This window comes from Motacilla alba, chromosome 1A (genome assembly GCF_015832195.1).
Source record: "Motacilla alba alba isolate MOTALB_02 chromosome 1A, Motacilla_alba_V1.0_pri, whole genome shotgun sequence".
Taxonomy (NCBI): domain Eukaryota; kingdom Metazoa; phylum Chordata; class Aves; order Passeriformes; family Motacillidae; genus Motacilla; species Motacilla alba.
The window spans coordinates 46,555,051-46,568,996 of record NC_052031.1 but is presented as its reverse complement, the minus strand read 5'-3'; the positions used below and the strand labels follow the sequence as shown (position 1 = coordinate 46,568,996).

Sequence of the window (13,946 nt, the reverse complement as noted above, 5' to 3'; positions counted from 1 at the left end):
TTTCACTAGGTCAGGCCGTTTCAAACCCCATGCAACCAGGCCTTGAACACTTCCTGAGACAGAGCATTCACAATTTCTCTGGGTATCCACAACTCCTCTGTAGTTCAGAATTCAGTAGTGGGAGTGTGGGAGAGGGACACTTTTGTAGAGGGAAGATTTAAAAGGTTCAAAGGGGCACAAGGGAAGGTAGGGAGAAATGCTTCTGGTTCAGGAAAGCTTTACCCTTCAGTGCATCCCCACCAGCCAGCAGGGAGATCTGAGTGCAAACACAAGAGACACTTGAGCCAGCTTTGAAACCCATCAGCTGAGCGTTGCCTTGCAGGCTGCTGTGATGGAGAAGCAGCCCTTGAAGGAGATCACCCACGGGGAATATACAGCAAGGGTGGACAACACCAGCCAAGACTGTGGAGCTAGGACAGCTGCAGCCCTGTGGCCATGACAGCTTCCCCACTAGCTCCTCCTTCCTCTTAGCCTTCCTCACAAGGAAAGGACTGACCTGGGGCATGGACACGCTCCTCTCCTGAGCCCAGGATCACACCCTGCAGGAACAGCCTGGTGCCCTGCTCTGGTGCCCAGCTCAATGCAGATGTCTGCCTCTGGAAAGCAGGAACCGGGAACAGCACTGAAATCCCATTCCAGCAGGATATTGATTTTGTAATAATAGGCCCCTTTATCTCCCTCAGCCACAGGCTAGCTCTTAAGAGCATTAGCAAAGGGTTAATCCATGTCACCCACTCGGCATTTTGAGCACAAGCGTGGTTATTGTGTGGTGGGGGTTTTGCTGAGCCTGATCATTCCCTGGCTCGTGGGACAAGCCCTACCGCTGCCGGCCCCGGGCTGAAGGCCACGCTTTCGGCATGTGCTTGGTTCACAGCCCTTGGGGACACATGCGATGGCTAGCGCGCATCGGGACACATCCAGCAGCGGGGAGGGACACTGCCCCAGCTCTTCCCACTGCCCGCCAGCCATCGGCAGCACGGGGACCAGCTTGTAAGCCCCAGCAGGAGAAGGTGCACAGATTCCAGGCTCAGGCTCAATGGAGGAACCACTTCAGGGTCGGTCCTGTCCAAGGCAGGTGTATTCCCAGAGCCCAGGGGGCTGCCTGCGCTCCAGCCCAGCTGCCAGGAGACAACGGGGTTTGCACCCAGGGCATGCCCCAAGGCGGGCTCCTCTGCCGTCAGCGTTACACTGCCACACGGTCCAGCCTGCCTCAAAACTTTTACCTTTACTGCACGAGCAAACAGCAAAATTCCTGCAGTCAGATGGAGAAAAGAAGAAAAAAAAAAAAAAAAAAAAGAAAGAAAAAACTAAAAACTCCCAAGAAACCAGCAATATTCACCAAGACAGGCAGGAACATACCTCCTTGGTCTGTTTTCCAGGGGGAGCCAAGGAAAGGTCACTGCTTAAGAAGGATTAACCAGAAAAGTGAAGAAATGAAAGTAGTATCTAACCAAGATCATTATGAGTCATGGGAGGTCAAAACAGGTTTTCCTAAGAAATCAAATAAATCTGTTGGAGAGAAGCCCAGAAAAGTACCAGCCCAGCCCAGCCAAAAAAAAAAAAAAAAAAAAAAAAAAGGATGGAGAGATGGATGGACAAACAGAGCAGGATTAAGGCATTCCCACACCCAAAATCCCATGGAGGCGACAAGACACTTCTCTGCAAGTGCAAGGAGGGCAGAGTACTGCTGAACTACTCCAGGTGAGAGCAAGAGCAGGTCCCAGTGCTGGGGCGAAGGCAAGCAAGGTCCAGCCACTGCCTGGCCTCACAACTCCCTTCCACTCAGCAGACGCCCTCATCTACATCCCTGTGTTGGGATGGGATGTGACAAGAGCTTGATCCTGTCTGACATTTTTATTTCTCCTTTATGCACTACAGTACATCACACTAAGATGGTAAGACCACTGCTGGGTTTTAGAAATAGACGCTACTCACACATCCAAGGCAACATTCCTCCCCCTCAGAACCCAGTGGGGCAGCCATAGGCAGCCCAGCACACTGGCTACAGCTAAAGGGCACAGATATATAAAGAGAAATGAACAAAAACTGACCCATATCCATGCAAAGCTGTATTTGTGCCAATGCTATTAGTGAATAATAGCCTCTAACCCTTACACCTGAAGTCCCAGGACAGGCAAGGATGCAGTACAGGAGAGGCAAAGGAGACCCACAGGGCCAGGGGAGCTCCAAGGGTGCAAGGAGGGGAGAAGAGAGCCACAGCAGGGGATGCTTCAAAAGTCACCCCAAAGTCCTGCTGGTCACACAGCTGCTGTACTGGCTGCTGGGGAGAGCTTTGGCACAAAGGCATTGCATGCTCCAAAACATCTGGCTCTCAAGTGCTCAGGCAACATGGAGCATCTTTTCTCTTCATGGGTGTACACAAGTGACCAGGCAGGTGGGGCACATAAGAGCAACATACACTCCAGGAGGCAAGAGCTGATTGCTACAACAGCCCCTCCACCTATAAAACATCAGGGCCTGAAATGACAGGCAGAGAGATGCCAAGCAGAAAAAAAAGGGAAAGGAAAAACAGATCTCTCTGTAGTTCCCATAGCGGTAAAGCCAGCAGAATTGGTGCTATGAAACCCTTTTGATTCCCATGGCTCATATCCCACTCCACTGCCGTTGACAAATATCAGCCCTAGGTTCTGGCAGGAAGGAAGAGACGAGCACAGGAGTGTCTGCAGCATAAGAGTCTCAGCAGTGAGCTCGAGCATAGATTTTGGCAAGTGGAGGAGGAGAAGAAGGAGGAGGGTTCCTGATGTGCTGCTCCAGCACCTGGAGAGATGTTAACAGCCAGTTTCTGCAGACAGGGGCTGTAAAGGATGGATCCTAAGGGTCTGCTCTTTCTCACTCCCTTTCCCACCTGTTTTCCTTCTCCTCGGGGCTCTGGAGGCGAGTGGCCAGAGCAGCGCTGGCAGTGCTAGGAGCAGGGACGCAGGGCTTGTGCCGACGCGGAGGAGAGGCAAGTCCCGGGGGAAGAGCGGCCGCTAGCTTTGCTGCCCGGGGCTTAATGCACTAAGAGCCCAGCTGATTCCTGCTCAGACGCAAAGGGAAACCGCAGGCACTCGGGGCAGCCAGAAACCAATGGTGCTGTGTTTCCCCGAGCCATGACGGGACAAAGGCTTGGGAAATGCATCGTCCTTTGCCTGCTGCCCTGGAGCTGCCTGAGCTTTGCCTGGAGTGATTCTGCCGGGCCCGGGACCGCCTCACTCGGTGCAGGACACGTCAGAAAGGGGCTGCCCAGAGACGCTGCCAACGGGACCGATGTGCAGAGCAACATCTCAGGTACTGAAATGAGCGATCTCCCGCCTCTTCCTCTGCGGGCTGCCTGGGGCCCCTCGGTGCAGGCACACGGGGGGTAGGGCGCGGGGTGAAGGTTTGATGGCGCTTCTCTCGTCGGACACAGCGGCACTCCCAGGGCATGCACGGGGCCACAAGGCTTTGTGGTGGCCACAGCAGCTTCAGTGATATGGGAGAGATGAGTCGCACTAGAAGCAGTCAGGAGGCACAGGGAGGAAACTCGACAGTTAATGTTTTCCTTTGAGAGTAAAGTCCTTCTCCATGTTAACATCTATGCGTACCATGATGGACCAGCTGTCTGCTCAGGTGCACTGAACACATCCCTATCCCTAGAGGCTGAGCTGCAACCCCTGGGAAGAAACGGAGATTTTTTTTTTTTTAAAGCACAAATAATCTCCAGCTGCTGAGGGTGATTATTTTTCTTTAATCCACTTTCCAGGGCAAAGCACACGCCAGGCCCCAGTGAGTGAGATATGGCCTCAGGGCTGCTGTGGGGTGACCACCCACCTGGGGCTGGCAGCAGCTCAGAGAGCCCATGTCATACTCCAAACCACGGTGACTATTGGCAATGATCATAACAACCAGTGCTGGACAATGTAATCATACAAGAGATCCAGTCCAGGCACTCAGCAGCCTCGCTGGCAACACTGAATTAACTGATACAGACATCTGCACCACCCGTTAACAGCACTGCTGAAACTAGAGAAAGTCTGATCTTAGCCTGATTTGTTTCTTATCAGCCCCACTGGACTAGAAGCTTACACCATCACAGTAAAAGCAGTAAAAGCAGGGGGAAACCAGACCTTTCTCTCACATTAGCTTTACTATTCCACTTGGAATTCCCCACAGAAGTCACCCCTTAGCTAGATAGAGCACATTTCTGCCTGCAGGTTTTAAGCTTGGTTAAATTAGAGTTGATCTGAGTATTTTCCTTTTATTTAGGATACTGATGCCCATGATACCTGCTACCACACTTTCTTGGCCTCATGGTAGGATATCCAGGTGGAGGGGTTGGCAAACACATGGTCAGACTGCCATTCTTTTTGGAGCCTACCAAACTTCTGGGTCTCCCTAGGTATTAGTGCAATGCAAAAGAGATGGTCTCAGCAGGATAATTAAGTAGGTCTAAACAGATGTGAGTTACAAACTAGTTAAAAAATTAAAGGCTGGGATGAAAAAAAGCCTCTCTCTCTAGCAGAGAGTAAGAGAGTAATATTTCTTTGTTTTGAGTCCCAACCAACAATATTCTCCCAGAATATCGTGTTATTAAAAAACATTCTCTTTCTTTCCCTCCTAAAAATTGCTCTCTGTGTACTCTCCCCAGCCTGCACCTTTCCAGTGTCACTTCCGCTGTTCAGTAGCTGCTCACACTGGAGAGTCTGAAACTGAAAAACTTATTTTCCAGATGAAGTGCTAGACTTTCTAATGTATTTCCTTTAGACTATGCAAAAAACCACACACATGTAAAAAGAAAAACCAATAAAAAAGTCCCAGAGGCTTGCCGGTCCCGCAGGAGCGATACAGGGGACTAGTAGCCCTTTCGACAGCATCACTGGGGGGGGGTGTTTGTCACCACCTCCGCTAAACATGTCCCCTTCTCGCCAGTGCCATGCGCAGCTCTCCCCCCGCCACGCTACGGATACTACTACGTGGACAGAGGCTCAGGCGTCTCCTTGGGATCGGTGCTCGTGTACTGGTGCCAGGAGGGATACGAGCTGGTGGGCAGCGAGAGGCTCGCCTGTCTCCGCCAGGACAGCACCTCATCCTGGAGCCACCCCCCTCCCCAGTGCCAGGGTAAGGAGCCGCTCCCAGGGGCTCGGGGGGCAGCGCTCACTCGGGTGGGGAGGGGCAGCCACCGGCCCTCACAGGGGGGCTTCCTCGCTCTGAGCAAGGCAGCGAGGGCAGCAGGAGGTGGGGTGACCCGGCCACCCTGAACGGGGACAAGGAAGGTGTGGCTTGACCCAGTGGTTGTGGCCAGCACCGCTGAAGTGCCTGCCCCAGCAGCAGCACTGCAACAGTATTGCAGGAGCTGCAGGAGGCAGGGGGTGCCAGGGGGTGAACTCACCTGACATCAGCTCAGCAGAGAACCAGACCCTCCCTCATTGCCAGGAGCTGCTGCTCAAGTCATCAGGCTGGGTCAAAGCCTGCTACCGGCTGACACCCGACTCCCGGTGCCAGGGAGCCCAGGGCACTGCCAAAGGCTTTCCCGGCAGGAGGAAAACTGAACTGCACAGTAACCTGGTACATGCTGAGCACGTGCCAGGTGCAAGAGGGCCTCCTTACTACTTTTTAACTTTTCTTTTAACATTTTAACTTTTTCCCTTTTTAGCTCTTTTCTTTTGCCCTTTTAAATTTTTCTTTTTTGCATTTTTCAACGTTTTTTTCCTTTTTAATTTTTCTCCCTTTTAAACTTTTTTCCCTTTTTAACTTTATTACATTTAATTTTTTTCTACTTTTCCTGTTTAATCTTTTCTTTTTCTATTTCTTAGGGTTTAATGTCTACTACCCTTACGCTTTATGCAAGACACATAAATGCTTTATATTTTCTGCCCCGTGTGATTATTTTATATTAATTACCTGAAAAAAATATGATGTGTTAATATGGGGCTTTTCCCATCAACTTTCTGGTGTATCGAGCCGGCGTGGCATCACTGACGTTCACCATTAGCTTTTATAATGGTAATTAATAAATATTCTCCGTAACGTCACTTTGGGTTTACCTGCAAAGGGGACGGCGGCCGGGAGTAAGGGTGGGTCCCTTTCCCCGGCCCCGCTCACCGCCCCTCGCCCGCAGCCGCCCCGCGGCCCTCGGGCACCGGGTCCCGCATCGCGGTGGCCGCCTCGCTGCTGAGCGGAGCCGTCATCCTGGCACTGTCCGTCTCCTTCGCCGTGTGCTGCTGGCGGGACAGGGCGAGGAAGAGCCGCGGCGGGTGAGTACGGAGGCGCTGCGGGAGCGGTGGGGTGGGCTCGGCCGGAGTGAGGAGCAGCCGCGGCAGCTGAGGGAGTGTCGCTGCTGCCATCTGCCGAGACACGCGGGGTGCGCCCACTCGGGACACTTGAGACCCACTTGTGCCCCTTCACAACCCTCCTGCTCACACATCTGGAACCATCAAGCATAAAAAAAGTTAAACCACTGCTCCAAAGCCAAGGTATGCTTGACTGTGGAAGGGGTTTCCATCAGCGGGGATGCTGCTGCTGCCGATTGCAGAGGGGGTTACGTGCCTGAGGAATGGGATGCCATACAGAGGGACCTGGACAAGCTCAAGAAGTGAGACCATGGAAACCTCATGGGGTTTAACAAGACCAAGTGCAAGGTGCAGCACCTGGGGCAGGGCAACCCCACGTACCAACACAGGCTGGAGGGTGAGCAGATGGAGATCAGCCCTGTGAGAAGGACTTGGGGGTGCAGGTGGATGGGGGGCCGGACATGACCCAGCAATGGCACCCACAGCCCAGAAAGCCAATTGTATCCTGGGCTGCATCCAAAGCAGGGTGAGGGAGGGGATTCTACCCCTCTGCTCTGCGCTGATGAGACCCCACCTGCAGTGCTGCATCCAGCTCTGGGGTCCCTAAAGTAAGAAAGACATGGACCTGTTTGAGTGAGGCCCAGAGGAGGCCACAAAGATAATCAGAGGGCTGGAGCACTTCTATGGGAAAGGCTGTGAGAGTTGGCACTCAGGCAGCAGCAAAAACTCCAGGAAGATCTCCAGCAGCCTTGCAGTACTTGATGGGACCCTATAACAAAGAGGGGTACAAGCTTTTTAACAGGGCCTGTTATGACAGGACAAGGGACACTTATTTTAAAGTGAAAGAGGATTGGCTAAGGTTGAATATAAGGAAAATGGGGTTTATAATGAGGGTGGTAAAACATTGGAACGAGTTGCCCAGAGAGGCTATAAATGCCCCAACCCTGAAAATATTCAAGGTCAGATTGGATGGAGCTCTGAACAACCTGATCTAATTGAAGGTGTCCCTGCTCATTGCAGTGGGGTCACTTTTAAGGTCACTTCCAACCTAAATTGTTCTATGATTCTGTTATCTTGGTGACCTACAAAAAAGCTCCCCATTATCAGAGGAAGAAGGGAACAGACGGAACGTGGGGGATGGTTAACAGGAATATCATTTTTCTGAGGGCTAAGTTCAGTGCAACTGTCTGCACACAGCCCAGGGCTGCGGAGGGAAAGGAGGAGCACTCTTCTCTGGAAACTGCTGGGAGAAAAGTCACGGTGGGAAGCAGGACCAGACAAGCAGAGGTAGCAGGACCACAGTGACAGACAATCATCTCTGCAGCAGCACCACCCAGTTTGCCAGGCGTGCACTACAGTCCAGCAAGGCCTCCTTTGTATCCTGGGCAAAGGGTTACAGTAACAGGGACCATACAGCCTAGGAATACACCTTAACCAAGAGCCTAACTCATCAGAAGTGGACAAGGACAAGGAGAAAAAAAAAAAAATCCCTGCAAGCAAGAGAGAGCATCTCAGTCTTTCAACAGGCACCAACCACACCTCTCCCCAGAGGCCTGCTCTTCCCTAGGTGGTGCAACCCTTTTCTGCAGGGCTGAAACAGCATCAGTCTTTTCCTCTGGGAACAGAGGAAGGGGGTAAAAATAATTGGGTGACAGCGTTGCCTTAGGATACAAACGTGCCAGATCTTTCCAGAGGTGTGAGTAAATAAAAGCCAGACCGCAGACCACAGAGCAAGCACCTGTATGGGCATCTCTCTCTCACCACCCGGCAGGCAGCAGCAGCAGCAGAGAAGGAAAGTCAGAGGACGGAAGCGTGACCCCTCCACCGCCGAGAGGGGCAGCAATGCTTTTGGAAGACTCAAACACTACCACCGGCGCGATTACCACCTCTCGGCCGTCTCCAGCTCTGTGTTCCCAGGGGCATTCGCAGGCTGCCATAACCCGGCTTTCCAAAGGTACGGTTCAGCACCACCCCCTGCCGCTGCCCTCCCAAGCTCCTCACACCGGGACGATCTGCTCCCAGACTGCCCGGAGGCAGGAGCGGCCAGCTCTAAAAAAGCTCCCGTCCCTCGAGCGGTCCATCCCCCGCTTCGCCCTCTGACATGCTCCCCACCTAGCCCCGACAGCAGTGAAACCCTTGCACCCGCTCTTTTCCAAGGGGGAGGGAAGCCGGAGGCCCGGGGCTCCCCTTTGCCCTGCCTCAGCATCACCCGGCTCGGCTGCAGGCTCCTTACCATGCCCTGTCCCGCTTGCCTGTCCCAGCAGCCCAGCCCAGCAGCCGAAGGCGCCCGCGGGAAGATGGCGCTGCGAGGCCCCGGCGCCGCTGCGGCCCGCGGGGCCCGGCCCCGCCCCGGGCAGCGGTCCGCCCGGCCAGCCGCCCCGCCACGGGCACCCGCCGCCCCGCCACGGGCACCCGCCGCCCCGCCACGGGCACCCGCCGCCCGGCCACGGGCACCCGCCGCCCGGCCACGGGCACCCGCCGCCCCGCTGCTGCCGCGGCCCGGAGGAACACAAGCTCTTCAGCGAGTTTGGAAAGCCGGCTTGAGAACTTAAACTGTCATTCCACTTCCTTTTTTTTTTCCCCCTTTTAACGTTGTTAACTGCTTGAGCTCAGGAAAGCATTTCAGAAGAGCCAATTGCTGAACCTGGGTTTTTAAATGGAGAAAACCTGACACTTCATGCTGAAAGACTATTTTTAATATAATCCTTGTATTTCTCTCCCCTCTCCAGCAGTGCACATTTCAAACAGGAGTTTCCAGGTTATAAACTTCATTGATCATAGTCAAGTCGGAGCAGCCCCAGCTTAACCTAAAGTCTGTGTGCAGACTTCTAGGTTTTGAACATGAGGCTGATTTTCTGTTTAGGGCTGAAAGTGTAAACGGTTACCAGGAACAAAGAATGAGATTAGATATCTGGAAGCATTTTCAATTAATTGCAGTTGAATATAGATGGAGAATTAAAGGTTTTTGTTTTTTTTTTTTTGTTGGCATTCAGAAGTCACCATGTCCTTCCACTTCTATATGGACAATCTTCGACTTGGAAGATGTATTGACAAGAGTGCAAAGCTAGCCAGTCAAGGGGAAAACATGAATTTATCTTTAATACAAAGAACCTAGCACACCTGAAAACAAACAAACAAAACAACACCCCCTCCAAAAGAAAAAACAAAAAAGCAAAAAGGAAAAAAAAAAAAAACCCAACCCAAAACCCAACAAACCTCTTGGGGGTTTTCCATCTCTTCTCTCCAGCAGTAGGAATTCAAATCACATGTATCAGGACCCACAGCAGGACTCAAAGAGCTAACCTAAGCACCATCAATTGCATTCAGAACGCAATGACACCGTATTTGTGTCCAACATTTCCTGGGTGGAAGTCCAGGGGCGTGCTCCAGGAGCATTTGCAGAGCCAGGCCAGGCAGCTTCAGGACACCTCAGCCCCTGTTTGCAGCCCAGGACACAGCTGTGCCTCCACAGCGTGCCTGAGGCACTCTGGGCACAGGGGCTTGGTGACTGCTGTGGCATCAGGTCTGCACAGAGACGCTGTGGTGTTGGAGGAGGGGCTGGCAGCCCCCAGAACTGCTGCATGCGTGGGGCTGGGAATAAGAAGGAGCACCCCAGCATGCCCTGCTGGCTCAAGGATCCAACATGTGATACTCATACAGTCCTGCTACAAAGGCTGGGAGTTTTAGTCGGCTGACTTCATTTCAAACATTTGCATCACATTTCAAGGAAAGAAGCCCTAAAAAGATGCAAGGTAGCACTTCATTGTCATAAGAGGAGGTTTGATAGTAGATGTTGATACTGCTGCCACTTTTCCCTGGAATGAGGGCTAGGGACACTGGTTGTTTTTTTTTTTTCTATTTCCAATAATAAAGGTATCTATTCCAGTTTCACCTCCTATGTCTTTTTTTTGTTTTTGTTTTTCCATGTGACCAAGCAATGGGCTGTTTGAAAGCACGTGGTAAAACTTTTACAGATTCCTGGAAAATGATGACGTAGACAGTGGCCATTTACCAGCAACCGCACAAGGAAGGAAGAAAAATCTTTCATTCTCGTAAGGCAACTAATACCTTAGAAAGGACAGGGAAAACAAGACCTGTTCTGAGCTTCCCTTCAGCTCTCATCCTAACCTTACCTTCTCCTCCCTCTTCTTCCAGCCAAGTCTAATGCACAGGGAAGGGAATAACCCTGTTTCAAGGTAAACTGTTCAAAAGAAAAATTGAATAGAATGTGAATGAGACTTTCCCTATCTATTTCTTTCTCTGTTCCTCTCCCTTATTATGTTTTATTGAAGCCAAAAAAACCTCAATACAATCTTCTCTCTCTCCAAAGAGATTTTTGTTCAAAAATACATTTGCAACTCAGTTTGTTCTTCCTTGGATCTGAGTGAGGCTTTAAAACCAAAAGTGTGATTTGTTTTGCTACATAGTATTAGAGATTGACACCTGCTTTCACTAGAAACTGAAATGATGCACATTGCAGATATAAAAAAATCTTTTGCCAAACATGTCCAGAAAGTTGTTGATTTGTCAGCAACTTCACTTCCCATGAAGCGTCATGACAAAAAGCTGGTATTTTCAACTGACGCAATTTTTTCTACAGGGAAAATTGTCAACTTGAAACAAGCATTTTATACAATTGATATTTTAAAAATTATTTACTTGACAAAATTGAAAAGTTTCCTTGGAGTAACATTTTCCTGACTTTATTAAAAGTTTGGTTTTTTTTTTAAATGCACGTATGCAAAGCTCAGCTTCCTAACAAAACTCCTTGATCCCAAATCATTGTCTTAGCCAAATTTCTCCAGCAAGGAAGAGCACACAGCCAGGTCTTCCACAAAAGTCATCTCAAGCAGCAGGAGAACCAAGAGAAGAAATATGGGTTAAGGGCAGGAAGGTCAGCTCTACTACAAGTTTTGCTATCAACCCTTTAGTCTTTGCCTCAGCTCCTTGGACCAACACAGCAAGAGTTGAATGAAAGTGTGAAGAGCCATACTCAGCTTCAACTCAGGAAGGCACCATCAGTGAGGCTACAAGAAACAGTTTGCATTTATTTACCAAATGAGGAGGGAGGAGGAAGGCAACTATATATAAGATTTAAGTAATTTGTAAACTGGAAGAAGCCAACCTCTTAGACTATAATCCCATGCATTCTTGCCATGTTATGCAGCGGTTCCTGTTGGAGCCAGCATCCACTGAACCACATATAGCACCTTTTTTAAAAATTTAAATTATATGCACTCAATATCCTGCAGAGAGCTGGACCTTGGAACTGAAGGAAACCATCTGAAGTGGGATGGAGATGGCTGCAAGGCCAGCTCATTGCCCGTTCTGTCCCAGGAAAACCTCACAAGCAGTAGCTTTCTGCTGAGTGTCTGAACAAAGCACTCCCAAGTTGGTTCTTTTTTTAAACAGGATTTTAAGCTTCAGACTCCACACTGTAAAGCTCAGCCCGCATGCTTATCTCAAAAGAGCTAAACAAGTTTTGGTCACAACTTTAAATTCTCCAGTGAAGACTGGTGTATAGCTTCCTGTGACTGTTTAGCACTGGCAGAAGAGGTCTCAGACTCTCTGGATATCTGACCAAGATTAATGCTGGGACCTGTAACATCCAAATGCCAAAGGTATGAAATTCTAAAAACACACTCATTGTGAGCTTGAAAACAATGGCCACCTTCTGGCAGTACAAGCTTTCTAGAGTAACATTTTAAGTGCTGGTAAGAAGAGGAAGGAGCTGAGCAAGTCTCATTCTCTATCCATGCACCTCAAACACACACATTATTTGTCAATTTTTAAAGTCTTAGGACTGGGAAAAAGAAATAGCAATCTAGCAAGATTTCACAGGAGACAACAGTAACTCAGTGATGCCTGTATCCCCCTGAAAGACTCACCTGCGTTGCAGGAGATGGAACCTCCTGACCATCAGATGTCAGGCAGATCACTCTCCTACAGATTTTAGATTAAAAAGGACTTTTCTGTACTGTTTTCCTCTGCAGTGATATCACCTCTAGCAGTACTTTTCATCAGCAAAGCCAGTAACAAATCTGCAGCTGCCGGGTCACCCAACTCACCTCAAACCTTCACAATGCAGCAATTTGGAGTGCCACAAGTCACTCCAGCTCTCTGAACTTGTATGGCAACAACTTCATATGGCCTCTTCCACCTGAAGAGCCCTCAATTTGCCACAGAAACATAACAGCAGTATGTCTTGGGCAAAGGCATGGCCCAGAAAGTAGGGAAGACAAACACCTCACTCATTAACAATACTCTTGCATGTAGATCACAGCATCCTGAGGCTATGCCTTTTCTTACACTGCAACCCAAAGCTACGATGACACTTCAGCTTTTTACTCTTTAGAAGCTTTGTTTATGGCCTCAACTATTAAGAGAAGAGAACTCAAGAGCTCCTTCCTATTGCTGCCCAGAATCAAAAGCCAAAAACTTTCCAAACAATATTAAGAGTGGTTTAAGATAAAAAGCAATTCTTGAACGAAAGCTTCTGGGTGCACAGATATGGCTATACATGCACCTGTGATAAAGGATTCCTACCATTTTTATAAGTGCAGTTACTCAGTATATCTAGCAGGTACATCCAACAGGAGATCAGTTGCCCCAGTAACCCACCCTTAGGTCAGCCCCGTGGCTTCTTTGCCTATTTCTTGTTATGTCTCAAGTTCTGATGGAAAACAAGACATCCCTGTCAGAAATTCTCTTTTTAAGACTAAGACTAAACAGAATTTCAAGAATGTGTTAGAAAGGTTTAGCTTATGTGAGGGCAGGAAAAGTACTAGAAACCATACAACTGTATCTTAAAAATCTGCAAAGCTACAAATATATGAAAAAGCTAAGAATCTTCAGGCATGGCTATCAGCTGAACATCCCAAAGAAGGAAAAAAATGCTGAGATTTGGGCAAAGAGGAAGAAGCATAAGCTCTTACAGTTCCTGCATCTGCATTCAGCTCAAACAGATGACCATACACCCGTGAAGTGGAAAGCACATCCACAGCTGGCCGTGCAGCCACACGCTACTGGAGATGTAAAGCAACAACCATGCAAAGCACAGCTTCATGTCAAACATCACAGTACATGCTCCAGCCACACTGAGAACTCCAGCTGGACTGGAGGAGAGGTCATCCCCCTCAAGATGTTACAAGTACCTACAAGCCCTTCAAGTCGGGCTGGTGACAACGCCAGTCCCCCAACCCTTCAAGCACTCCGCCTGCCACCTCTCAGCTTCTTGACACACCTCAGTCCTGAGCAGTGAGTTTTTCTCAGCACAACAGCTTTTCCCAGAGGGAATTAGCCCCAGGCAATGCAACACCTGCCATGCACTGGATTTCTGTGTGTTAGAGACCTACACCAGTGCCAAGCTCCTTTGCAACTAAGGCAACTTCCACATGTTCTGAGGAGAGGGATGAACAATAAGCACCCAGGAGCCACAAGCTATTAAAGTGTATTTTTCTGAACTCCTTGGCAAGCATAAGGATGGAAACTGATGCATGACCATTTCCCTCCAACTAGAAGAAAAAAAAAAAAGCCACAAATCTCCACAGCAGCATGACAACTCTACCAAACTCCAAACTAAAACAGAACAAACAAAACCACAAAGCCAAAACCATCCCCCATTTTCCCTAAAATCCAACATCTTCAATATTTATGATTATATGAGCATCTCACAAC

The 13,946-nt window shown here is 49.6% G+C and overlaps 1 protein-coding gene across 5 annotated transcripts in view; it reads right to left on the bottom strand.

The window, feature by feature from the left end:
• Nucleotides 1–10,150, bottom strand: part of LOC119708340 (solute carrier family 23 member 1-like) — a 34,482-nt gene extending 24,332 nt beyond the window's left edge. Inside the window, exon 1 of one of the 5 annotated variants that reach the window (XM_038154601.1) lies at nucleotides 9,486–10,150. In XM_038154601.1, coding sequence (XP_038010529.1) covers nucleotides 9,486–9,503 — 18 coding nt within the window. In that variant the 5' untranslated portion in view covers nucleotides 9,504–10,150. Of the gene's footprint in view, nucleotides 1–2,866; nucleotides 3,004–5,368; nucleotides 6,156–8,502; nucleotides 8,636–9,485 lie in introns of those variants that run through there. The other 4 variants (XM_038154602.1, XM_038154603.1, XM_038154604.1 and 1 more) reach the window with 4 other exon arrangements.
• Nucleotides 10,151–13,946: the final 3,796 nt, after the last annotated feature.